This window comes from Prionailurus bengalensis, chromosome A2 (assembly GCF_016509475.1).
Source record: "Prionailurus bengalensis isolate Pbe53 chromosome A2, Fcat_Pben_1.1_paternal_pri, whole genome shotgun sequence".
NCBI classification, from domain to species: Eukaryota; Metazoa; Chordata; class Mammalia; order Carnivora; family Felidae; genus Prionailurus; species Prionailurus bengalensis.
In genome coordinates this window covers 13,121,830-13,145,464 of record NC_057348.1, presented here as the reverse complement: position 1 = coordinate 13,145,464, position 23,635 = coordinate 13,121,830, and the positions used below count along the sequence as shown (strand labels likewise).

Genomic DNA, 23,635 nt, shown 5'->3' with positions numbered 1-23,635 from the left:
AGCTGAGGCGGAACGTGGTGACACTCTGGCGTCTTGTTTCGCCCCTCAGACAGTAAACAGGTGGCCTTTTTGTGGTCTACCTAGTGGCAGGTTTTTCACATCGTTGTGCTTTTTCATCGGCAACTTTGTTGTTTAAGAAAGCCCCCAAGGCGCCTGATCGGGGCCTCGGACTTGGCTCAGGTCACGACCTCATGGTTGGGGGGTTAAAGCCCTGCACTTGGCTGTGCGCTGTCAGGGCAGAGGCAGCTTGGGATTCTCTCTCCCCCTCTGTCTCTGCCTTTCCCCGCCCCCCTCAAAATAAATAAACTTAAAAATAAAAATGTCCCCACGTGTAGTGCTTCGTGCTACCTAATGTCCCCACACGCAAGAAGGCAGGGATGTGCCTCCTGGAGAAAATGTGTGGGTTAGATGAACTTTGTTCAGGCGTAAGTTAACAGCGCTATCGGCCGGAAGTTCAACATTAACTAATCAGCAGTATGTATTAAACACGGGGTCTTGAAACACACACACAACAAGGCCCGGTACCGATTGCTTGACAAAAATGTGACCAAAGGCTGGTAGGAACCCCCCATGGGATCCGGTACTCCCTAACTCAGTTTTCGCTGTGACATTAAGGGACCTCATTACCGCCAATAATGAGAATGGACAGAACGTACCCGTCACCCGGCAGAGGAAAAGAGACACGTAGAGCAGCTCGAAAGTTCAGACAGCAGGCCCTGGGTTCAGATCCCAGCTGTGACCTTAGCGGCCCCTGCCTCAGTTTCCCGCTCCGTAAAACGCGACAAAACCGGGGCTTCCCACCGGGGTGCGGGAAGACTGAAAGAGCCGCTGCGCATCAGGTGTTGGGGCTGGGGTCCCCGCAATATAAATGTGACTGAAACGATTATTCGCGTTTTGCGCAATGCTGGAGGGAGGGGCGGCCCAGGTCTTCTCTGTGACCTACGTCCCCGGCTCAGGCACTCGCGGAGCCTGATTCCCCCTCTGTAGAAGGCGAGTGGTGGCAGCGCCGCCTTAGATGTCCTGCACTGGGGGCACCTCCGCCCCCTGGCTCGTGCCGCGCGTGCGTGGTGAACACCTTGAACCACAGCGGACCGGCGGCCGGGATCAGGACTCCAGACGGCGAGCGCAGGGCGGTGTTTATTGCCAGGAGGGCGCCCGCGTGGCCTCCAGGCACCAGAGAGTTTTGACACAAATGACTTGAAGGCACTGGTTTCCGTCCAGCCCCCACCCCTGCCCTGCAGGGCCCAGGGGCGAGAGACCCCATCACCGAGGGGACCGGTCCTGCTCCCTTCTCCAGGGCTGTCCCTCCGCTGCGTGGCTGAGGGTCTAAAATGCCCTGCGCCACCAAGATTGCCAAGATGCTGTGGGGCGGGGTGGCTGCCAGTCCCGGGTGTCCGGCAGGGGGGGGCTCTTCCCTGGGGCCGACGAAGGGCTACGAGACGCTGGGGGGCAGGCGCGCAGCCGCAGTCTTCTCCACCACAAAGCCGTAGTTATACTGGGGAGGCGGAGCGAGGAGAGCACAGAGTGAGTGAGGGGGTGGAAACCACTAGGGACTCGGCGATCTCCAGCCTTTGGGAGACGGGGTGTGGATGGGGGAGCCTGGGGCGACGGGAAGGGAGGGGAGAACCCCCCCACCACAGCATGCCACCCTGGGCCCTGCACCCACCTCCTCCTCAATATCCGCCAGTGACTTGATGGTCAGATCGGCAAAGGCAGAGAAGGCCTGGGGGGCAGAGGCAGATCAGTCCCGGGCGGGGACCCCAACCTGGAACCCCCATTCCTTGAACCTCAAGGAGGGTCTCCCTCAGTGTTGGCCTGAACATCCCCTCACCCTTCCTGCCACTGCCTGGGGCCACCAGTATCCAGTTGTCCCTCCTGATGCCCCATTCCGAGCCTGAGACCCTCCAGCTTCCTCCAACCCAGGAACAGGGACCTCTGTGCTGGGGCACTGGAGGCACGGACGACCCTCCTTGCCACTGACAGGGGCAGCCCCAGGCACTCCCAGTGCCCAGCGTAGACTCACCAGGGGGCCACAGCTCTTGCCCTCAAATCGCGGGTGCAGTGTGAAGGGAACACCATCCATGGCTGAGGAGAGCGAGTGAGGACAGAGGCTGAGGCACAGGAGACTTGAGGCCCACCTGCCGCCCACCCTAAGCAGAGAGCCTCACGCCATCCCCACCCCCCAGTCTCTACAAAACGGGGGAGGCCCAGGCCTGGTTCCAACCCTGGTTCCACCCCTTCCTGGCTATTCAACCTTGGGTAAGCCTTGCCCTCCCCCCCAACCCCCCACTCCCGTGCCTCAGTTTTTTGCTCTGCGCTCACCTGAGATGCCGTAGAGGTTGGAGGCCTCATAGATGGAGTCGCTCCTCCGCAGAGTAGATGCCCGAGAGCCAACCCGGGACAGGGTCCGCTCTGGAAAGCCGCCCTTGCTGGTGGAGGCAGGACAGCACAGGTCAGGCCTAACTCCCCCCATGGCCGCCCCCTTCCCAAGCCTGAGGACTCACCTGGGCTGGGCAGGTGGGTCCAGGGAGAGGCCCCGCATGTCCCGGCTGAGAGCTCGGGGCTTGGGCACCGGCCTGGGGGCCTTGGCCTTCTTGCACCAAATGGCAAAGCCTCCCATGTCCCTAGAAGGAGAGAGAAGTAGGGAGGGGTCCTAGCCTGATGGGGTGACCCCAGCCCTTTGGGGGATTTTCCTTTCAGCATCGCAGCCCGCACCCTGAGCAACATCCTAGTTAATATTGCTGGGTCAGAGCACCACAGTGTGTGTTTCAGACCCATCAACACACTCTTCACAAGAACCCTACAAGATTGATACAATTACTCCTGTTTTACGGTGCGGAAATTGAGGGGGTGCCAGGGTGGCTCAGCCGGTTAAGCATCGGACTCTTGAGTTCAGCTCAGGTCCTGATCTCATGGTGCGTGAGATCGAGCCCCACGTGGGGCTCTGAGCCGACAGCACAGAGCCTGCTTGGGATTCTCCTTTCCCCTCTCTCTGCCCCTCCTCCCTCTCCAGATAAAATAAATGAGTAAGGAGACTTTAACACGTGGAAATTGAGGCACAGGTAAGCGGTAGAAGGCACAGGAGAAGGCCTGGGTGGCTCAGTCGGTCAAGCATCCAGCTGCTGGTTTCAGCTCAGGTCATGATCTCAACAGTTCGTGTGGGGTTGGAGCCCCAGGTCGGTTTGCGGGGACTGCTTGGGATTCTCTCCTTCGCTCTCTGCCCCTCCCTCACCCCCTCATGCACTCTCTCTCTCTCTCTCTCTCGAAACAAACTTAAATTTTTTTAAAAAAAAAGGCAGCACAGGAGACCTCAGGAGACTCCCTGAGGGTCAGCAGGGCAGATATGGGACTTGGAGGGCAAGGGAGGAGGCCAGAGGTGGGGGGAGGGTAAGGGGGGGGCCCTACCCTACTCGCAGGTATCCAGGCACCGTCTTGGTCTTCCCACTCAGCCGGACATCAAACACAGCTGTGTCTGCAGCCCCCAGGGGCACCAGCTTCATACACATGCGTTTCTTCTTGGACACAGAGGCCTCTGGGAGTGGGGGTGGGGGGCAAGGGAGTGAGAAGAGGAAAGAAGCAGAGAACAGACCCACAGATGGCTCCAGGATGACGCTTGCCAGGGTGCTATTTAAGGCAGCTACCTGGATAGCTTTAGGTCAGTGGTTGAGTCATGAATGGTATAGCCATAGGAGGGGACTCCATGTAGCCTTTCGGGGCCATTGGGGCAGGCCTATCTTTGGTGACATGGAGAAGCATTCATGGGGTGACCGTGCACACCTATGGCAAGGGTGGGTAGCTGTGGGATCGGATGGAACTGAGTGCCCATCCTGGCCCTGCCAACCTCACTTTTCCTTAGTCCTCTAATCCAGGGGTCAGCAAACTCTGGTCCGTGAGCCAAAAGACGCCAAGATCTGCTTTTGCACAGCTAAGAACGGTTTTCACATTTTTAAAGGATTATGGAGGGAAAAGGCAACAGACACTATCTGGCCTGCAAAGCCTAAAATATTTACTATCTGGACCTGTACGTAAAATGCTTGCCGACTCTAATATCAATAGATATACCCTGAGAGTCAAATACACATGACAAGGGGTGCTTGGGTGGCTCAGTCGGTTAAGCGTCCGACTTCGGCTCAGGTCATGATTTCGCGGTTTGTGAGTTCGAGCCCCGCGTCGGGCTCTGTACTGACAGCTTGGAGCCTGGAGCCGGCTTCAGATTCTGTGTCTTCCTTTCTCTCTGCCCCTCCCCTGCTAGTTTCCTGTCTGTCTCTCTCAAAAATAAAAGATAAAAATAAAAAATAAAAAAACCCAAATACACATGACAAGACACAGTGAGAGGCAGGGAGAGCAAGGTGGCTGGAAAGCAGGGTGGTCAGGGCTGGAAGGGCAGCACCAGGGCTATAGGAGTCAGAAGGGGCGGGGACTAAACAGAGACCTGAGGGAGAATCAAGCATTAACTAGCCCCAAGAGTCGAAGACAGGTGCTCCAGGCAGAGGAAACTGTGTGCAAAAGCCTGGGAATGAAAAGGCGTGGAAATGGCGAGGGTTCGACTTGGCTACCAGTTAAGAAGATATAGCAGGAACAGTAATAAAACAAGTCATGACTCTTACTCTGGGACAAAGGCTGTGCCAATGGCACATTTTTACGCAGGGCAGGGCATGTGGCCCCGCCCTGGAGCAGAGCTCGACGCCTCAGCCGACTGTCATTACCCAGTGCACCGAGTGGGCAGTCGAGGCTCGGAAAACAAGTGCCTGTCGTCCCTCCGCCCCTCCCTGGTCCTGCCCACAGGGACCCGAACGCGGCCCCCCACCCCGCCCCCAATCTCGGACGCGGGCCTCACTGGAGTCCAGGGGGTCGCAGACCGGGGAAAAGCCCGGTGGGAGGGGGCTCTTGTCCACCAGGACCTGGATATCGGTCACCACATTCTCCTGCGGATTCTGAGAGGGAGGAAGGGGAGGACACAGCGACAGTCATGCTGCAGCAGAAACAGCGCCCCTGGCGGAGGGCCCCGCAAATGGACGGGGGAGTGGGCTGACCCCTGGGATTCCGAAGATGGGCGCCCCTCACCTCTAGGCTGCCCAAAGAATTGAAGCACAGAAAGTAGCCAGACTTCTGCGCGAAGCTCTTGCCGAAGTTGGCGGGCGTCCCCTCCACGGTGCAGGAGATCTACGATGTGGACGGGAGTCAGAGCCAGGATCCCACCCCGACGCGGCCGCCTGTGCCCCCACTTGATCCCGTGCCCCCACTTGATCCCCGGCCCCCGACGTCGCTCACCGCACTGAATCCCCGTGGCGGAGGCGCCGAAGCCGACGACCAGACCAGGCCAGCCAGCGGCGCCGTGTCGGTCCCGGGTCCTGGATCCATCCTCCGAGCCCAGAGCCGAAGGCCAGGACGGCCTCAGACGTCCGAGCTGACGACCCGCGGCCGTGTTAGGGCAGGAGTCTGAACTACAACTCCCAGAGGGCCGTGCGAAAGGCGGGGAGGGGAAGGGGGGCTGTCTGCGCGTGCCTGGAAGACGGCTGACCAATCGCGTGGGAACATGAAGTCACGCCCCCGTGCACCGCGCAGGCGCACATGAGCGACGTTTGCGGAAAATCGTCTCGTCTCCTCACGCCCAGCGACTTCCTCCAGAAGTGTTTCTACTCAGCGCCGAGGTCTTGCCTGCCCCAAACCAGAACTACGTTCCCCAGAATTCCTTGCGGTATCGGCTTCTCCAGGGACACGTTTGGATATTTAGGGAAGAGATTTGAAAAACTGTAATTGTAGTTCTAGGAAGTCATCCCAAAGGAAACGTCCATGGGTTATGCAGCTATTAGTTTAAATAACAAAAAGTACGGACCACCGTGAACCATGAAATCGTGTGTAACTTGAGGAGTTGTTCATGGTACCGGTGGGAGATTCTGCATTGTGTGAATGGAGGTCTCGGTTCTTGGATTCCCCACGAAAGAATAACCTGAGGATCCGCGCGTGAATAAAGACAGCTAAGAAGGAAGGCAGCAAGCACAAAGAAGCTTTTTAAGAACCGTACACTTTCAAGGTAGGAGAGCGGGCAGGCCCAGAGATGGCAACTGCCAAGAGGCTAGGGGTGTCTTTTCTTTTTCTGTTTGTGGGTCCTAGCTAGCGTGGTTTCCAATCATCTAAGGGACTCCTCCTATTTATTGGGAGGGGAAGTTTGGGGCCCTACAAGTTTCTTGCCGGAAGTGTCATGGCCACCTTCCCCCCAGAAGGGTAGCGGGTGGGGGTCGAAACCGCAATGTAAATATATTAGAATGAACATAGGCAATCACCCTGCGGTAGAAGTTGGAAAGGAGACCGCAGGTTCTGCACCTGTGGCTCTTGGTTGGCCAACCTTGGTGGAAGCCACAAGGCCAAGATGTTGAAAGCCACAAAGTCAAAATGTTGTGCCCCCAGGCTTCGAATGTGTGACCTATGTTTCACAGCCCTTGCCCCCAGCTCAGGTCTAACTAACTGCCTATTCCATCATTCCCAGACACAATTAGGTTTTTTAAATGAGATATAAAGTATTTAATACGGTAACATGCTTTTACACCCCTCTGGGGGGAAAATACGAAAAAATAGGGAACAAGGTATTATCTACTCTAACATATTTTTCAGTTTTCTGCAATATCACGGGTTGGCCCACTGTCTGGTCTTTGTATGCATAAATGATTGAAGGGAGGGGGGAAAAAAAGGAGTATTTGGTGACGTATGAAAAGTATACAACATTTGAATGTCGATGCCCATAAGAAAGAAACATCTTGGAAAAGGTGACCCAATAATGAGATACAGGAGGGAACTAACCATGGGCTCCCCTAGAAATACCCCAGTTTCCTAGTACTTAGGAGGAATGTGGGTTCAAAACCTGGAGAGTTCCCTGGGTGAAATTTGAAACTGGACCCCACACTCAGAGGGCAAGGAGAAAGAAGTCAACTACTCTAGATTGGTAGAGGGCAGGGTTTTTGTTGTTGTTGTTGTTGTTTTAAGTTGTTTTTGTTTTTTGAGAGGCAGAGAGAGAGAATTCCTGCCCATGAACATGCAGGAGAGGGAGAGAGGGAGGGAGGGAGGGAGGGAGGGAGGGAGTCCCAAGCAGGCTCCACACTGTCAGCACAGAGCCTGGTGCGGGGCTCGAACCCATGAGCTGTGAGGTCATGACCCGAGACAAAGTCAGCCTCAACTAACTGAGCCACCCAGGCGCCCCGGGAGATGCTAGTCCCTTAATAAGGAGGGGATTTACACAGGAGGCTAGTCTTCAGTGGCTGCAAGACAAGTAGATCTCCTTACCGCCTCCCCCCCCCCCCCCCCAGAATCTTAAAAGTTCATATAGAAGCCTTAACTGGGTTCAGTCACATACAGTGTCCGGAAAGGCTCAACAACACCTTACTCTCTCAAGACAGATCCTTGAAAATAGCTCTCACTGTGGGAATGGTGAGCAGAACATACATTCCAAGGACAGGGGAGGGGGTTAGGAGCCTCTGATTGCCTGGTTCTACCTCAAGGGTCAACTGGCAATCACATCCTCTTGGTGACCTCCTCTAACCCTCCACCCCTCCTGACCAACCCTTAACAGTCCTACACTTCCCCAAACCACAGATTTATTAAGTCCCTTAGGATGGAGGTGGGATCATTCAGGAGATTCACTTGTGTGTCTTCATCTGCTTTAACAAAGATGATATATTGATAGACTCATCAGGTACGAACACACAACATTCTGCTCGGATAATGGCACAGGTGCCTCTTTGCAAGGCAGTCATAATACCCAAGGCCATTCTAATCTGGAGGACAGATTTTCTCATTAGAGACATTTCAGTGTTCAATAGGACAGGCTCTGTCGGGTAAACTTAGTAAGGGCTTCTATGCCTGCTAGAACTTCCTTCAGGCCAGTGGAGGGAACAAATATGGCAGCCGAGGGGTCATACCAGTGGAAAACAACGTGCCCTTCTGGCCTTAAGGAGAGAGAGATTGATAACTTTGGTTACTGTGGGTCAGAGTTTGGGGAAAACCCAGAGGGTAGCGGCCCCACCACCCAGGAGGAAGCCGAGCCAAAGATCTGTGCCGCACACCCCCTGGGTCCCATCTGGAATTACCCGGTCGATACCTGGGTGGCATAACAGTGCCACACCAGCCGCGATCCTTCAGAGTGACAGAATGACTCCATCCCAGGTCCCTGCAACACTTGGTTTGATTCTGTTTAGAGTGGTGTTTTTCTGTTCCCGAGCCCACGAGTGCTCCACTGTCTCTAACCCAGGGTAAGCCACATTGAAGCCACACGGGGCCATCCCACATCTGAGCGCAACCACCTAATGGCTCTGAGAGTGGTGTTTTGGGGACCCTTCCGGTCAGCGGTTTGATGGGCTGCCTGTCTGACTGACTTGACAGAAGAAGAACGCCCATGCCCGGTGTTATTGATAGTGTCAGTAACCGGTCGGGTTTCTGGATCGGTGCTGGTAATATCTGCTGAATTATGAGCACCTGTCCCCGTTTGTGCTCCCTTAATGTACTGCTCTAATGCCTTCCAATCCCCTCCCTGGAGTAGAGTAGTGGGGGGGGGGGGCACATCACGGGCTGAGTACACCACGACAATCCTGACAAACTAAAGGGCAGCCGCCTGCATCCCCAACCATTTGGACTGTATTCCTTTGCCAGGCACGCAAGTGGGCCCTCTATAGAAAGGCATTTCCATCAGGTGTCTATCCCGTGAGCGGACACCACGGGAGCAGTAGAAGTCTAAGGTCAAAAAGACAGATACTTCGTAGAAACTTGTATGGGGAACCCTTCTCCTTAATGTGACTGCAGCTAGGGGGCGCCTGGGCACCGTTAAGCGTCCCAACTCTTGATTTCGGCTGCGGTCCTGATCTCATGGGTTTGTGGGATCGAGCCCCCGCATCGGGCTGACAGCGCGGAGCCTGCTTGGGATTCTCCCTCTCTCCCTCTCTTTCTCTCTCTGCCCCTCCCCAGCTTGCTCTCGCTCCCTGTCTCTCAAAATAAAAAAAAAAAATTTTTTTTTAAATATGTGACTGTGGCTTCAGGAACTTGATCAGGTTGTGCGCACCATGCAGGTTGGCCGGGGGAGGCAGCACTGTCAGGTGTGGGGAGATGGACGGGGGGCAGGATGTGCTAGACCAGGGTCCCCGTCTTCTCCCCTTTCCCAGTGGGGACTGGGCAGCTCCCCCGACCCAGGGTGTGAAATAACTCTCCAACCCTGGCTGGATGTCCCATCACACATCTCGTAGATAAATGCCTCTCCCCGGGCGTGATGGGACTCGGTGTCCTCCTCAGCCCAGCACGTTGATGTACAGGGAGAGTCAGGGCGATAGCTCTCCCCTGAGACCCCCACACCTTTACGATATTGGGTGCTTTGACAGGGGTCCCCAGTCTGGCATATGGGGCAATTGGTTGTTCATCCCAATCCATTAAGCCTGGGACGGTACTTTGGCCACCCGGCCAAGGTGGTTTGACCTGTTGGTAATTTCATCTGCTGCTTTAATATTTCATTCTTCCTTTTACCAATCCTGCTGCCTGTGGGTTACACAGGAGGCGGAACCTCCATCCGCTGTAATGTTCTTTTGCTCAGTCTCACACATCATGACTCTTAAAATGCGACCCAGCCACTTGTCTGTTTGGTGAGGGTATCCACACATCATACTCAGTGTTCTCTAATCCCCTAATGGTGGCAGCCTGGTTTGCGTGGTGACAAGGGAAAGCTTGGGTCAGAGCAGACACAATGACCACACCACCCAAGCCATAGTTAGGACCCTCCCTCAGAGGGAAAGGGCCAATGTAATCAACTTGCCTGTCCCTTACCGGTTGAGAACTCTGATGGATGGCCCCAGACTTTTTTGTCAGTTGCCTTGGGCATTGTTTAGAACACACAGGGCATGATATTACTGCATTAGGGGCACCCGGGTGGCTCAACGCCTCGGTGGGGTATTCGACTTCGGCTCAGGTCATGATCTCACAGCTCGTGAGTTGGAGCCCCGCATCAGGCTCCATGCTGACAGCTCAGAGCCTGGAGCCTGCCTCGGATTCTGTGTGTCCCTCTCTCTCTCTACCCCTCCTCCGCTCATGCTCTGTCTCTCTCTGTCTCAAAAATAAATAAACACTTAAAAAATTTTATGATATTACTGCATTAACCAAGTCACTGGTTCTCAGGAGCAATCTGGTATCCTTGGCAATACAGCATCCCACCCAAGTGCTGCCGTGGCCACTCTTCCCCTGCAGCCAATCTGCTTTATCTACCGAAGGGTCGGTTGCCAGGGCTCATACTTGGGCTAGGGCATCAGCTTCCTTGAATGCCAAGGGGGATTCAGCGCCTTACAAGCCCGGATGTGGGAGACAGTGAGGGTGCCTCAGGCTCCCGCAGGTGAACCCAAACGTCTTTCCACACACCCTGGCCCCGCAAAGGCTTACTCATGATCATCCACCTCTCAGCTTTCTGTTGCCCAAGCCACAGGGTTCATCCTTTTAAAACAGCCCCAACTTGGGGCGCCTGGGTGGCGCAGTCGGTTAAGCGTCCGACTTCAGCCAGGTCACGATCTCGCGGTCCGTGAGTTCGAGCCCCGCATCGGGCTCTGGGCTGATGGCTCAGAGCCTGGAGCCTGTTTCCGATTCTGTGTCTCCCTCTCTCTCTGCCCCTCCCCCGTTCATGTTCTGTCTCTCTCTCTGTCCCCAAAATGAATAAACTTTGAAAAAAAAAAAATTAAAAAAAAAAAAACAAAAAAAACCCAGCCCCAACTATCGGGGCACCCGGGTGGCTCCGTCGGTTAAGATCCCACTCTTGATTTTGGCTCCGGTCATGATCTCACGGTTTGTGAGTTCGAGCCCCGCGTCGCACTTTGTGCTGACAGCGTGGAGCCTGCTTGGGATTCCCTCACTCGTGCTCTCTCTCTCTCTCAAAAGAAATAAATAAACATTTTAAAAAATGAAAAATAAATAAAAGAGCCCAACTATCAGCGCAGAAGGGTTAACGGCCTGGGCTCCTGTGTGATCACCAGCCAAAGGGCTCCGAGGTCAGCCCACTGGCTGCTGTGATTTGTTCCCGTTTCCACCCAGGTGGTGTCAGTGTTGAGCTGAATAGTGGCTGCAGCTCCCGCGGGTAGGTTGCCCGGACTAGACTAGACCCATCTGTATACCAGGCATGAGCAGAAATGTGCCACTCTCCTTACGGGCCTTGGGGCCACCACGGGACCAGGGGTGGGGGCACTTGGAAGATCTAGGTCCTCTACAGGGCCTAGAGGCACCCTCTTTCTGGTGGGCTGCTAGATAGGGTGCTCCAGCACTGTCAGTCGGCTTCCCTTAGTCGAAGTGGGAGTTTGAGCCAGGACAGAGGTGAGTCCGTGGGCCCTATTCTCCACCTGCCCCTTGACAGGCAGGGAAGTTCCTCCCACGACACGCTGTCCCTTCGTGAGAGGCTCAACGCGAAGGAGCACAGTGTATACACCTGGGAGCTGTTGCTCTTGGGGGCATATCGGATTCCTGCCCCTTCCACGGCCGAGACCAAAGTCCTAGGGCATTCTCTCCTTCTGTCGTCTCTGGCACAGCGGCCCAACCCAGACTCTGTGGAGTCACAGGCACGTGTAACTCAGACAGTAGCCTTGCTCGGGAGCTGCCCAGAGCCTTCGTTGGCTTCATGAGTAGCTTTGCGTTCTCCAAGGCCGCTTTTGCCCGGATCCCCAGTCCCACATGGGCCCCTCTCTTTACCAGGCGGTATAAGGGACGGAAGAAAACGATGCCAGAGAGGGAATAAATGTCCTCCTAACCCCTCCAAAGGCCTGCCCCTCTTTCACCTTAGGAGCTGGACCGGCTCGCAACATGTCAATAACAGCTTCTGGGACAATGCGCATCTTACCCAACCAAGTGACTCCCAAAAACTTCGTGGCGGTGCCTGGGCCTCGAGTTTCCTGTAGGTTCACCACCCATCCTCCCACTCACGGATGGTTCCAGGGAAGCCTGTAGAGGGCTCTGCAGCAGAGGCAGGTCTTTACACGTCAACATCATGTCATCAGTGTAACGGGCCCGTTTTCTGATGTGAGGAGCGAGATCGGGGACAAGTCTTGGGCTGCCATCCCGTGACAGGTGGCGGGGCTGGCAGACAGCCCTGGGAAGCCGCTGCAAGGTCCGCTGTTGTCCCTCCCACGTGAAGGCAAATTGACTTCACGTCTAGTGGCCAGAGGTACACTGGGAAAGGCATTTGGTGAGTCTGGAGCGGCATGATACACAACCGGGACCATGGCCGAGCTAACATGGTGGCAATGTCGGGGGACAACGCCTTGTTCAATTCTCAACCGTCTGCCGTGAGCATCTGGTTTTTTTCTACCAGCCGTACTGGACCAGTAGGAATCGAAATAGAAAGCACTGGGGGCAAGGGGCACCATACCAACTTGGTGAAGTTCTTGGACAGTCCGTCAGGCAACTGATCGTTTCACAGCATCACTCTTTCCTGGGGGTGGCTGGCTTACTGGTTCCCAGTTGGTATTTCCCCTCAGCGCTGGTTTGGTAACTCTAACCCAGAGGCAGACTTCACGGTTAGAGGTTCGCAGACTTTGACCTTGTAGGCTGTCCGTGCCCAGGATGTTCTCTGGTACTGGAGAAATAAAAACCTCACATTCTCATGGGGGAGAACTCTCAATCTGCAGGGTCAAAGAGAAGGAGCTGGAAAACCCCTGAGGGTCACCACGTGTTAGAGCACCTCCAGCTCCAGTACCCACCAGAGATGTCAACTTCTGTTTGTTTCCGGGCGACCAGTAAAGAATGAGCTCACTATGGGGCCTCCAAGTGCCCCCACAACCCTCACCTAGAGGTACTCTTGGCCCGCATCCTGTGGCCAGGCTGTGGGAGGCAACCCACCCTGACTAGGCCTGTATCCCCGAGGCCTCTGCTGGAGCAGCGAGGGGCATCAGGGATGGGAGGGTCAGGCTGGGCAGATCCGAACCGTTGTTCGGGGTTGAAGGCTTTCCACAGGCCAGCCGGCACAGCACTGGATTGCCGACCTGTCTTTCCAGGTGGGGTCCTGACAGCAATGAGGTCCAGCCATATTTGCTTCCAGGTTACCTTTATTGGACCCTCTACTGTCAATTGGAATAGTCTTTTGGCTTCTTGGTCTCCCTCTCTGTCTTGGGTCTTTCCCACACCCTCTACCCATTCTCGGGATTTGTCAGTTTCCCCAGATCAGCAATGGATTGGCCCAGTGTCATAAATGTCTTGTCCCACAGCGCACCTGGGTGGCTCAGAGGGTTAAGCATCCAACTCTTGATCTCAGGTCGGGTCATGATCTCACACTTCGTGAGATCGAGGTCCTGTGCTAATAACTCGGAGCCTGCTTGGGATTCTCTCTCTCTCTCTCTCTCTCTCTCTCTCTGCCTCTCTCTCCCTCCCTCAGAATAAGTAAGTAAACCTAAAAACTTTATCTTGGCCTACAGCGAGGCTCAGCATGGGTATCACTGTCCCATGGTAGGTTTCGGAAGGGGACCGGAAAATTTTAGCTTTCATTCCTGCGGTGACTGACTGGGGCCCGATCCAGGCCTTCAGAGAGAGGGGTATAAATGTCCTGTCTCCTTCCCAACTCCCTAAGCATTTGCTGTACCTCTTCTACAGATTTCCAGGGCCCGGTGCCCAGGGAGGTCCCCCTCATCTGGCCGAGCCTCCCTGCAGGCTAGAATAATCTAATCTAGAAGGGAGTGAGTACCTGAGTTCCCTGGGCATCACCCAAGTGCTACCAGAGGGCAGGGAGTGTGCTGGCGGTGCTGCTCGTTTTCTCTGCGTCCTGCCCAGTAAGAGAAATGCCATCGCCCCCCGGATCTCATAGGGGCACCACCCATGCCTGGAGACTTTCCCTGGCCTTTTGCTGGAACTTGGCAGCTATACCTATAAACAGGCCCAGTGGGGGTATATTCGCTCCTTTTTTTTTTTTTTTTTTTTTGTAATGTTTATTTATTTTTGAGAGTGAGAGAGAGAATCCCAAGCAGGTTCCGCACCGTCCGCGCAGAGCCCGGCGGGAGCCTCGAACTCAAACCGTGAGACCGTGACCTGGGCCCCAAACCACGAGTCGGAAACTTAACAGACTGAGCCACCCAGGCGCCCCCGGAGTATATCCGCTTATCATGTACATTTCCGGAATTGGGGCGCTGCCCCACTGGCTGGGGCTGTCGTTGCTTTCCTTGGTGTTCAGGGTCCCCGACACGCTGCCTGCACCCTCCCAGCGACGCAAAACGGCGTGCTAAGGCCTCCAACTTAAGTATCCTGCCGTCCCACCCCGTCTGCCAGCCCCTAAGCCGGCAGTCGCTGCGCATTCTTTAACCTCAGCTGTCCTTCCAACCTTGTGACTCAGGGGCCGGCGCGCGCAGCCGCAGTGGAGCCCAGCCCACCGCGCTTCCTTTCTCCGCCACCGCGCGGCGTGCCGGTCACACCCACACCGGCCAGCATTTTCGGGGCGTCCCCATACTCACATGACAGTCCACAAGCATCTGACATACGAGCCATGTCCCCCCACCCCATCCCAAACGGGTCGATGGCCAACTCCGGGTTGTCCCTGCAGGTGCCTCTGTCCCAAGGCCCATTGTTCTGGTCTCCTGGCTGCCTTCTAGCTGTTGTCTCCCCACCTCCGGAGCTGGGGAGCTGCCCGGGTGAGATCTGAAGCGGGCCCCAGACCTGGAGGGCAGGGAGGGACCGAAGAAAGAGGCAGGCAGCTCCAGATCGTAGGGAGCAGGTTAAATAAGGAGGGAAACTCCCTCATGATGCTCGTCTGGGGAGGCAGCGGGGTGGGTAACTCTCTTCGCCCGCCCACCAGAATCTTAAGGGTTTCTACAAGAGACCTCAACACGGATACAGATGGATGGGCTCAACAACACCTTGCTCTCTCTCAAGGTTGTGTCCTTGAGGTGGTTCCTAATGTGGGAAAAATGGGCAGAAGGTACATGCCAGGGATAGGGGAGGGGGCGAGAAGCCTCCAAGTGCCTGGGTCCGGCTCATTGGTCAACCAACCCGCACATCTTCTCTGTGACCTTCCCCAGTGTGAAGCGTGCTTTGAATGCCAACATTCAGCCCTGGGGCGAGTGAGAGGCCGGGACTGAGAAGCTGGTGCTGACTGAACCGTGGACCCAGGGCAGTGGCCGCAGCAGGTGGGGGCCACCTCGGAGCCGGCCTGCCCTGTGGCAGAGGAAGGCCTGAGAGCCAGGGACGGGAAGTGACTGGAAGGACACAGGCGCGTCGGACACGTGGAGAGACGAGCATCTACTCTCTGCAGGGGCAGGAACAGACTGAATTCTGGATTCCTCTTTAGGGAAAGTGAGAGTCAGGGAGACACATATCCCCTGGGACCCACTAACCACATCCCTGGGAATTCGGTCTAAGGAGAGAACACATTGGATCCACAACTTATCAAAGGATGACACGGACGGACAGACAGGGCAGTGGGGAGGAGTCGAGCGCTGAGCTCAGTGCCTTTTTACTTGCGCCTTGCCCTTGTCCTCAGAGCAGCTGGGGACAGCCGCCGTCACAGCCATCCTACAAGCAGGCAGGCCCGGCGGGTGCAGGAGCTGGCCCAGGGCCAAGCGGGCCGGGCCCAGCGGCCTCCAAACCTGTACCAGGACCGGGCCAGGGCTTCTCCTCCGGGGTCGTTCTCTGCGGCGGGGCTGTCCTGAGCACGGGAGGGCACTGCCCAGCGTCCCTGGTCTCCACCCACCCGATGCCAGTAGTGCCCCTCCACTCAACCCTAATACGAAGTTTGTGACAATCAAAAGTGTCTCCAGGGGCACCTGGGTGGCTCAGCCAGTTAAGCATCCGACTGGATTTCGGTTCACAGTTTGTGAGTTCAAGCCCTGCATCTAGCTCTGCACTGACAGGTGGAGCCTGCTTGGGGTTCTCTCTCTGTCCCTCCCCTGCTCGTGCTGGCTCGCTCTCTCTTTCAAAATAAAGCAATAAACTTCAGAAAAAACAAAAACAGAAAACTGCAGACAACGCCAAATGTCCCCTGGGGGCAGAACTGCCCCTGAGTGAGGACCCTTGGGCCAGCGCCTTCCTACCGGGCTGGAGAGGACCCACCCAGGGCTATGCACAACTGAAAACACCTCAAAAGTAAGGCATTTAGTCAGCTCAATGAAATACTTGTGCAGTTTAATGAACAGAAATAAAACACCTGAGGGGCCCCTGGGCGGCTCAGTTGGTTAAGTGCCAGACTTCAGCTCAGGTGATGATCTCACAGTTCGTGGGTTCGAGCCCCGCGTCGGCCTCTGTGCTGACAGCTCGGAGCCTGGAGCCGGCTTCCGATTCTGTGTCTCCCTATCTCTCTCTGCCCCTCCCCTGCTTGTGCTCTGTTTCTCTCTCTCTCTCAAAAATAAATAAACATTTTTTAAAAATTAAAAAACACACACACAAAAAAAAACCAGCTGAGTGAAGGGAGCAGGATTGAGGATGACCTTAAGAAGTTTTTTTCGGGGCACCTGGGTGGCTCAATCGGTTAAGTGTCTGACTTTGGCTCAGGTCATGATCTCGCTGTTCATGAGTTCGAGCCCCACATCAGGCTCTGGGCTGACAGCTCAGAGCCTGGAGCCTGCTTCGGATTCTGTGTCTCCCTCTCTCTGCCCCTTCCCCACTCAATCTCTGTCTGTCTCTCAAAAATAAAGAAATGTTTAAAAAAAATTTTTTTTAATAAAAAAAAGAAGTTTGTTTCTTCAGTGTCCCTACATTATCCTGTCAAGATTAAGCACAAAAAGTGGCATCTGGGTGGCTCAGTCAGTTGAGCATCCAACTCTTTTTAAATTAAATGTTTTTATTTATTTACTTTGAGAGAGAGAGAGAGAGAGAGAGAGAGAGAGAGAGAAGGGGGGAGGGGCAGAGAGAGAAGGAGAGAGAATCCCAAGCAGGCCCTGTGCCATCAGCTCAGATGCGGGGCTTGATCCCAGGAAGCGCAAGATCATGACCTGAGCCACACTGAGAGTCAGATGCTCAAGTGACTGATCCACCCTGGTGCCCCTGAGCATCTGACTCGTGATCTCAGCTCAGGTCTTAATCTCAGGATCGTGAGTTTAAGCCCCATGTTGGGCTCCATGCTGGGTATAGAGGAAGGAAGGGAGGAAGGAAGGAAGGAAGGAAAGAAGGAAGGAGAGAGAGAGAGGAAGAAAGAAAGAAAGGAAGAGGGGGAGGGAGGGAGGAAAAAGAAAGGAAAAGAAAAGAAAGGGAGGGAGGAAGGAAGAGAGAAAGAGGAAGGAAGGAAGGGAAAGAGGGAGGGAGGAAGGAAGGAAAAGAGAGGAGAGAAGAGAAAAAAAGGGAAGGGGGGAAGGAGGGAGGAAGGAAGGGAGAGGGGGAGGGAGGGAGGAAAAAGAAAGAAAAAGAAAAGAAAGGGAGGGAGGAAGGAAGAGAGAGGAAGGAAGGAAGGAAGGAAGGAAGGAAAAGATTAACCACAAAAAGAAAAAGTCCTGTTTGTGCTTCTCCCTCCTGCCCAGGATGTGGGCTTAGGCATGGGCTGCACACCCTGACTTCCTTCCACGGGGCGCCGCACCGAAAGGGGGCAGAGAGTAACTTCACAGCGGAGACACCTGACGGAGGCCACCTCAGCCCGGTGGTCAAGGTCAACATTGTAGTGAAAAGTCACGCTGACGGCATGTGCCCTGGACACAGTGCGCCAAGAAGGACACCTCACCTCTGCGGTCCTCCCCCAAACTGTCACCCCAGGCCAACCATGGAAAAACACCAGACAAATCCCAACTGGGGAGCATCTTACAAAAACACCTGACCAGTCCTCAAAACTGTCAAGGTCATCAAGAGCAAGAAAGCCCGAAACAGTTTTTCAGCCCAGAAGAGCCTAAGGAGGCGTGGCAACTAAATGTAACCTGGGGTCCTGGGTCCGAAAGAGGACGTTAAGAAAAACTGAGGGAATCTGCATAGTGTATAGACTTCAGTTACTAATAATGTAAGACGTTAGTTATCAGTATTGGTTCAGTCATTACAACAGAGGTGCCATAGACCTGGAAGATGTTAAAAGGAGGAGAAACTGGAATTGGAGCATATGGAACATTTTTGTACCGTCTTCGCTATTTTTCTGCAAATCCAAAACTATTCTAAGATAAAATGATCCTTTTAAAAAAAAAAAAAAGGTAACAAGGCTAAAATCAGAAAAATGGCAGCCCGTTTCCCCTGGAATTTTAGAGGGAAAGACTTACTGTTTGCCAGGGCCAGGGCCAGAGCAAGGGGAGTAAGGCCCTCGCGTCAGCTGCAGAAATTAAGGGCGCACCAAAAGGTTCTATTATCAATCACACCCATTTCACAGCTGCAGAAACCGAGGCTGAGAGGAAATCACTCGCCCAGGTCCTACCAGGGCTCTTCGCCCACAACCTCAGCCTCCGACCTGCAGCTGTGGTCCCGAGCCGACCCCAAAGTTTGAAGGCCAGCGCAGGGCAAAGTCGGCTTTGCCAAGGGTCGCGTGTTTGCACTTAGGGGCCTGGCCAGGGTGGGAGACCCCTCCTCAAGGCGCTTCAGCAAGATCCCCCCGTTCTTTGTTATTTGGCTGCGGAGTCTGGCCCCTTCTGAGGCCTCTCCCTGGACCCCCGACACTCCCCGGGCACTTTGGGTTCACCGTATCCCAAACGGTCCAGGTTGTCCTTCCCTCAGAATGGCCGTGTTTCTGTGTTACCCACCTTTCTTCCTGCCCTGCATCCATTGAGCGCCTACTGGACACCGAAGCACTTTGCTAGAAACTCCTCACTGGCCCCTACTGACGAGGCCGCTCCTGCTATCGCCCCACTTTACAGATGACAAAATGGAGGTTCAGAGGGTTTACTTGGTGCCCTGGGATAGAGAGGCAGAATCTAGAAGTCGGAGCCTATTTCCTGCTGGAGCCAGGACAGGGACCTGGGCTACTTTATTTGTTGGCTGTGGCGGCCCCTGGTGGCCAAGTTGAGAACTGCGGCCTGCGTGGAGGGCGGGGTCGGGGGGGGGGGGGCATCCAGAGCCTCTCTGGGCTTGGGCTTTCATTTTCCCAGCCTCCAGTCCCTCCTCAGACACCCTGCATGGTTTCCTATAGTCCCCTCGGTGGGCCCAGGGACGCTAAGTGAGCCCCGGCTGGGTCATCACGGAGACCCCTAAACACAATATCCAGCCTGTTGGGTCAGAGCCAGGCCCTGCCCCCAGTCTTCCACACACCTCTCAGCCTCAGTTTCTCCGGCTTGAGGCTGAATCAACGGCAGCTTCTGCCTCCTCAGGTCCTGGTACACGTGAACAGCAGGCTGGCATGCACCAGACGCCCCGTTACTGCAGCTGTCACCCTCAGTTACCTGCAGGGGAGGTGCAGGAACTTGAGATGGGGTGTCCCAGGCAGCCCTAGCTCTCCGCCCACAGGAACTCATTCGGGGACACCAAGCCAGAAAAGCTCAAGGTTTTAATTCAGCACAAATAACCCACCTCTTTCCTGGGAAATAGAAACTGAAAGCCGAAACTTCTGCCTGCAAATACCCACTGGAGAGCCTCCAGGTCAAAGGATTCTCTCGAGCCTTTGTCATTGGCCAGGATGGCCGTTATGTTAATAAGGGGGCAGCCTCAGCCAATAGGACGTCCCAGCACCCCCCTAGCTCCTGCCCAAACTCACTCATTCAGGGGCAGATGTAGAGGCACCTGCTTTTTACCACTATTGGCCTGTGCCCAGGACTGACTACTCAGAGTCAATGGTGCCAGGTCGGAGTCTTGGGTGGCAGAGGTGGCTGGGGGGCTTCCTGATCCTGGCGGTGCTGGGTCTGTCCGTGGCCCTGGTCATCTTTGTTGTCAAGGCCAACAGCAAAGCCTGCAAGGATGGCCTCCTAGCAGAGGAGGAGTGTCACAGTGTCACCCGCCTCCTGGAGGTCCAACTAACCCAAGCCTGGGAAGGCTTACTGAGGACCGAGGCCCAGGCTGCCACCTGCAACGAGACTGTGGTAAGCTACTGCAGTTCCTGGAGAGGCCCCCCCGTGCTTGGGTGGTCCCCACCGGTCTAGATGGAGATAAAGACAGACCTTGAAACTGCCCCTGGACCCTCATATAGGGACCTGAGTCCCAATAACCCCCCATCAGGCTTTGGGGACCTCTGAATTCTCTCAGCAGTGCTGGTGTGGGGCAGGGCCTTAAAACTCCTTGGAGCATCCAAATCGGGTGTGTCAGTATCCCCGCTAGGATGTGCAAAAACCTCCAGCCTGCTCTGGGGGGGCTAGAAACTCCTCTCGCCACCAGTCCTGTATAGCAGAGATCCCATCTAGGGGTTGGGATGGGAAGGGGCTCTTTATACATCCACTGAATGAGAGAGAGACTTTGAAACTTTCATTTGGGTCCCGATATGGGGGACCTTGAAACTCCCGCTGACGTCTAACTTGGGCTCAGAAATCCCCCTGTGTTCTGGGCTAGAGGGGACCTCTAAATCTTGGGCAAAAAGAGGTCTAGGAGTTTCTCCTAGGGTTTGGGCATAGGGAGCCTCCAAATTCCCACGTTGGGGGCCTCAAACCCCCTATTTCGAGGATCACATCCTTAGCGGCCCTGGGAGGATGGGAAGTTGTGGCCATATTTGGAGGTGGGAGACTGGGGTGCAGGGAGGATCGGAGGTGAATCTGAAAGGGGTTTGGACCTGGACCCCTCTGAACCTAGGGCCTGGGGAGGGAGTCTGGGGCCCTGGTCAGCAGCCCCCCCTCTAGGCCAGAACCCCAGTCTCTAGCCCTCCCCTCTGTCCCAGGTAACCCTGTTGGCTTCCCTGGAGATGGAGAAGGCCCAGAGCCAGGAGTGGCTCACGAAACGGGAGGAGCTTCGGGGTGAGAAAGCACAAAGCTTTCCAAGGAGACGGATTCGGAGGGATGGGTCAAGTATTGAAGAGGGGAGAGGGAGGGCCCCAGGGTTGGGGTCGCTAGGGAGCTGCCAGAAAAACCCAGTGGAGGGTGTGAAAGGAGGACCTCAGGTTTCCAAGATGGGGTGGCATGGGGGCGGGGCGGAGGCGGTCTTGGGTCCCAGGATGGAGCCCGGTGAAGGACGGTGCCACTGTGCTGACAGGTTCCCCCCCACCGTCTCTCTCCCACCTTAGGAGAGATTGAGGAGTTGAAGCACAAGCTGCAGAACGCTTCGGTGGAGGTGGAAAGACTGAGGTTGGCGCCACGCCCCTCCCCGACCACGCCCCTTCCACCGGCCCGTCCTACCCCCGTCCCACCCCGAGACCCCGGACCCCCTTTGCACGCAAAGTTTGAATCCCATCCTTGCCCCTCTGGTCCTACAAGCCCACTCTCCTCCCCACTGACTTGGTGCAGGGGGAGAGGGGAGATTCTGAGGGGCGACGAGGCTAGAGCTGGTGGCAATCAGTCCCGGGCGGTTGCCTGAGTCGTGCCCACATCTTCCCCCAGAAAAGGGACTGAGACCTCGAGCAAGAAAAAGGAAGTCGCGTCTGCCAGCTCCTTGAAAGCGCTCAGCCCCTCGGTGGTCTCTGTGCACCTGCTCCTGGCCTTCGTTGCTCTGCTGGCCTGAGGTCCCTGCGGGTAAGAAGGGGGCGGCCTGGGGTAGAAGAAAGTTGGGGACGGAAAGGAGGGAGTCCAGGATGAGCCAGGATTTGGGGAGGCGGCCTGCCGGCACAGGGAGGGGTTTGGGGGAGGGAGAGAGAGCTCACTGAGTGGGGAGGAGGCCTGGGGCCCGAGGTGAGGCTTAGGGAGGGGGCGGGGCGTCTTTTGTTCCCCTTCAGTCCACCCTGAGTCCCTCTTATGATGCCTCTTAGGCCACAGTCTGGACTGGTCCGTTCCTGCTCTGCTTTTCCCTTGGAGGCTTGACCTGACCTGACAGGTTCTGAAGAGGCCACGCTGTGGCACAGTCAGGGGAAGGGGGGGGGGGGGGGGCGGGCAGCAGCTGGAGGTACACGGAGAAGCCTTGAAGTTGGACAAAGCAGGGGAGCTGGCCCAGGGCTGCCTCCCCCTCGGGCCTCCCCGCCCCCTCCCCCTTGCAGCGCTGGGCAGGGCATGGGATGGGGAGACCTGCTTCTTGCTGTCGCGGTTTCTGGAAGCTCACTGTCCTCTGAGGTCTTTGACCTCCTTAAAAAGTAAACACCCGTCGGGGCGCCTGGGTGGCGCAGTCGGTTAAGCGTCCGACTTCAGCCAGGTCACGATCTCGAGGTCCGTGAGTTCGAGCCCCGCGTCAGGCTCTGGGCTGATGGCTCAGAGCCTGGAGCCTGTTTCCGATTCTGTGTCTCCCTCTCTCTCTGCCCCTCCCCCGTTCATGCTCTGTCTCTCTCTCTCCCTCTCTGTCCCAAAAATAAATAAACATTGAAAAAAAAAATTAAAAAAAAAAAAAAAAGTAAACACCCCTTCCGGGGAGAAAGACATTGCTCTGAAGTTCTTGGAGTGCCATTGTGTCACCCTATGTCACCCCACTGCGTCTGGGGCCTGTCCTGCAGGCAAATGTGGACACCCACAGACATCCACACCAAATGCTGCTCCAGAATGTTCCCAGGAACCCCTAGGGTTTGGGCAGGCAGCATCCCACCACCTCCCTGGCCCTCCTCAGTGGGACTGTCTTAAAGGACTGTATGTACACCCTCACCAGCTGTGCACGCGGGGCAATCTATTCTTGCTCTCCTATCTACTCTCACTTCCTCACTGGATCTTCCGAGGCGTGTCCCAGTAAGGAAACCAAGGCTGTGACGGGGGACATCCTTTTGTACTTTCCAATCCCATCCCACAGAAAATTCGGGGCTGGTACCCAAACCTAGATCTGCAGACACACACACGCCAGGTCTTTGTCACAAGGCTCGCCCCCGCCCCAAACTCCTATTCATCCTGCAGTGCCCCACTCTGGGAGCCCCTCCTACAGAGAGTCCCTCTGCTTCTTCAACATTGAGAGCTGTTGTCCCGATAGACTCTTCATCTGCTTTCTGGGATCCTCGCAGGCTCTACAAAGCCTTCCTCCTCTGTTACCTCCCTTTCTCCAAGTTCTGCTGGAATCCCAACCGTTGTCCAGGCAGCTTCCTGCCCTTGGCACAGGAGCCAGGACCTTTGTGTCTATCAGCACTGCTGACTTTTGAGCTGGATCTTGAACAACGCCCCTGGCCTCCATCCACCAGATGCCTGTGCCCCTACCCCCGGGGGGCGATGACACAGATTGCTTTCGGGCATAACCAAGTTCCCCATGGGGGTGCAGACTCCCTTCCCGTGAGAACCTCTGCTCTAGAAGCGGAGATTCTGGTCTTCCTCCTCTCTTGTGTCCCCAGCTCGCAGGAGGGCTCAGGAGGTTGCTTTATGATGACCAAGTCATTTCACCCGTGTGAAATGAGAAGTCCCTGGATTTGCTCGAGATTTCTCAGCTGCTCGAGCAATCGAAACTCCCGATGCCCAGAAGCAAACCCTTCTCGAGGGACCCGGGGCCTCCCCCCACCTGTTACCGCAGCCCATCGCCGGACGGGCTCACATTCAAGAGACAAGTTTTGACTGGAAAGGAATATGAGTCTCGTTCTGGAGGCCGGCCACCTGGGGAGAAGGCCGACTCTTGTCCAAAAGGCAACTCCGAGGTTTCTGCCCGGCCCAGAGATTTTTAAAGGGATTGAGGACACAGTTAATCAGTTAAGGGAGTGCAGGGGCCTGTGACAATTCTTAATTATGTGCCATCTCGATGGTGCCAGATACAGACCTTGCTAGTGTGGTGCTCAGAGGTTGTGCAAGGGATC

General features: G+C 55.6%; 2 protein-coding genes across 2 annotated transcripts; one reads left to right on the top strand and one right to left on the bottom strand.

The window, feature by feature from the left end:
- Positions 1 to 453: 453 nt before the first annotated feature.
- MVB12A (multivesicular body subunit 12A) lies at positions 454 to 5,451 on the bottom strand. The gene is made up of 9 exons (XM_043586955.1): positions 5,272 to 5,451; positions 5,065 to 5,163; positions 4,838 to 4,934; positions 3,406 to 3,532; positions 2,505 to 2,624; positions 2,323 to 2,429; positions 2,024 to 2,085; positions 1,667 to 1,723; positions 454 to 1,495 (listed from the first exon to the last, which is right to left on the bottom strand). The coding sequence occupies exons 1-9, from the start codon at positions 5,359 to 5,361 to the stop codon at positions 1,433 to 1,435; spliced, it is 822 nt and encodes a 273-aa protein (XP_043442890.1). The 5' UTR covers positions 5,362 to 5,451; the 3' UTR covers positions 454 to 1,432.
- Positions 5,452 to 5,523: 72 nt separating this feature from the next.
- BST2 (bone marrow stromal cell antigen 2) lies at positions 5,524 to 22,030 on the top strand. Its single transcript, XM_043586956.1, has 6 exons — positions 5,524 to 6,034; positions 17,433 to 19,892; positions 20,678 to 20,753; positions 21,020 to 21,080; positions 21,333 to 21,464; positions 21,698 to 22,030. The coding sequence occupies exons 2-5, from the start codon at positions 19,647 to 19,649 to the stop codon at positions 21,451 to 21,453; spliced, it is 504 nt and encodes a 167-aa protein (XP_043442891.1). The 5' UTR covers positions 5,524 to 6,034; positions 17,433 to 19,646; the 3' UTR covers positions 21,454 to 21,464; positions 21,698 to 22,030.
- Positions 22,031 to 23,635: the final 1,605 nt, after the last annotated feature.